The sequence below is a fragment of the Natrix helvetica genome, assembly GCF_964273705.1.
Source record: "Natrix helvetica genome assembly, chromosome: W".
Classification (NCBI taxonomy): domain Eukaryota; kingdom Metazoa; phylum Chordata; class Lepidosauria; order Squamata; family Natricidae; genus Natrix; species Natrix helvetica.
Genome location: NC_138555.1, coordinates 79,887,588 through 79,890,222, shown reverse-complemented (window position 1 = coordinate 79,890,222; position 2,635 = coordinate 79,887,588). Strand labels below are relative to the sequence as shown.

The 2,635-nt window shown below is 33.2% G+C and overlaps 1 protein-coding gene across 1 annotated transcript; it reads right to left on the bottom strand.

Annotated features, from left to right (window-relative positions):
• Positions 1–1,006: 1,006 nt before the first annotated feature.
• LOC309400614 (vomeronasal type-2 receptor 26-like) lies at positions 1,007–1,843 on the bottom strand (the record flags this gene model as incomplete). The annotated part of the gene is made up of 1 exon (XM_081969174.1): positions 1,007–1,843. One exon carries the CDS (start codon positions 1,841–1,843, stop codon positions 1,007–1,009), a length of 837 nt encoding a protein of 278 aa, XP_081825300.1.
• Positions 1,844–2,635: the final 792 nt, after the last annotated feature.

Genomic DNA, 2,635 nt, shown 5'->3' with positions numbered 1-2,635 from the left:
CTGCACGAAGACTATTCTGATAATATTCTCAGAGGTAAAGGAGACTCTGATCTTCTCTTATTTTATAGGTGAGATTCCTATTCTGTAAATTTTATGTATAACAAATCTATGTAATGAATGGTTCCACAGTTTCCATTTGAAGTACTGGACTATTGGATTTGATGAATTCTGAGTCAATTGCATTTTAAAAGAGACTACAGTGAACTACTAACAAAAGGAAGTTATAGGGGGAAAATGAACCCCTGTGAAAAAGGAAGGGGTGGAATGAAAGAAAAATCTCTCATGAAGGAAGGAATGATTTAATGAAAAGTCCACCTATATCTTAATTTCATATCTTGTCTCCCAAAGCAAATTGCTAAGTGAGATGTAGTAACATCCTTCCAATCATTATTCAGGATTTATAGATATTTTAGTTCTGTTTTGTTATTAAAATTTGTGTTCGCTAATAACAACTGATAACCACAGCATAATAAGTAAAAAGAACAAACTCAGAGCAAAAATGAAAAAAAATATATTCTTATCCATACTATTCCAAATAATCCAAAATATTCTTATTCCTTAGTTATAAAAGAAATGAATGTAATGACCTTGTGTGATCTTGTTCACACTAGAATTCACACACTTCTATTTTCATTTTTTTAAAAGAAGGTTAGTAATAGAAAAATCAGGATTGATCTTCAGCCTGTGAATGTAATCTTTATTACGATTATATTTAAATTTCTTTAAATGCAATTGAGTAATTTCAGACAATTTAGGCAGATAGTTAGAAAACTTTTATTTGTTGACTTGATAACAGTTTCTTTCTGGTTTTGTTCAAAATATACTAGTACAACCACAATAAGTTCTGTGAGCCTCCCTATTCCATCAAGATTTCAGAGTTACAACTAAATCAGAACAGACTCCCCACCTTAAAAAAAAGAATAACTTAAAATGTAATTTTGAATATTGATGCTTCTCCTCTCAACTTTCAAACATAACCAAAAAAAAAAAAAAAGGAAAAAGGCATTCAAACAATTCTTCTTATCAATTGTTCCCTGTTATTTAAACCAGGCCTAAATACAATAATATAGCACTTGGGGAAGAAGATACATCCTAGAAGAACTGCACTGGAGCACAAGATGGAGAAGATCTCCACAGCCACCATGGCTTTTCCTCTGGTGCTCAGGTAGGTTGGCACAAAGGAGACCCACACACTGCAGAAAGCCAACATGCTGAAGGTGATGAACTTGGCTTCATTAAAGCTGTCAGGCAGTTTACGAGCCTGGAAAGCCACAATGAAGCTGGCAAACGAAAGGAGGGCCATGTAACTCAGGACGCAATAAAACATAACAACTGACCCCTCATTGCATTGTAGAACCATTTCTTTGGTGATTGAATGCATGTCTAATTCTGGGAATGGGGGAGAGGTTGACAGCCACACAATACAGATGCCTGCTTGGAATATTGAGCAGAAAAGGACAATAGAAACAGCCAGTCTTTTCCCCACCCATGTCCTCATCCGAGATCCTGGTTTGGTGGCCTTGAAGGCAAGAGAAACAAGGATGGTTTTGGCCAACACACAAGAGATGGACAATGAGAAGGTAAGTCCAAATGCAGACTGTCTGAGGAGACAGGTGACTCTTTCAGGATGTCCAATGAAGAGCAAAGAGCAGAGGAAGCAGAACAGAAGGGAGATGAGGAGAGTGTAAGTGAGATCTCGGTTGTTGGCTTTCACAATAGGGCTGTCTTTGTGCTTAATAAATATTCCCAACACCCATGTTGTAGTGAGGAAAAATAAAGTGGCAACAGTGGTTAAAATGAGTCCTAAAGGTTCTTCATAAGACAAGAAGCTAATTGTTTTCATGATGCATTCATCTTTCTTATGGTTTGCATATTGATCATCAGGGCATTGAAAGCAAGCAACAGCATCTAAAAAGAAAAGAAATATCAACACAGATTCATAAGAATGATCATTATTAATTTTCATATTGATCCACTCCCTGATGCTTATGCCTTCGTACCAAATATAGGACCTACAATATGAAAATACATTTGAATATCTCCCTATGTATATTTTGTGTGTTGTGGTATTTTCAATTATTATTTCGATTATACATGAGGAAAATCAGCAAATAACAGGAACATGTTATCTTCATTTGCTTTCTTTTGATTAAATAATGTTCCAATTAAAATTTATGGATATCTGAAGTGATCATTTTCAAATTTAAAACCATATTGACTTATTGAATATTGAACTATATTGACCTCATTTTCAATCTTAAAAAAATCTCTGAAATAATTATTTTTGTAGAATCACTTTTTTGTTGTTTCTTATTTTTCATCTTTTTTGAAAAAAAAATCTCTGAAATAATTTGTGTGTTTGTGTGTGTGTGTGTGTGTGTGTGTGTGTGTGTCCATACATTCTCTACATTGCCAATGTTTCTGAATCTCCACTATGATGGTTGGTTGGTTATAAAGCTGAAGCCATTCCAAGATGTATGTATGTATGTATGTATGTATGTATGTATGTATGTATGTATGTATGTATGTATGTATGTATGTATGCATTTATTTATTTATTTATTTATTTATTTATTTATTTATTTATTTATTATTTATTTATTTATTTATTTATTTATTTAATTGAAACATTGTT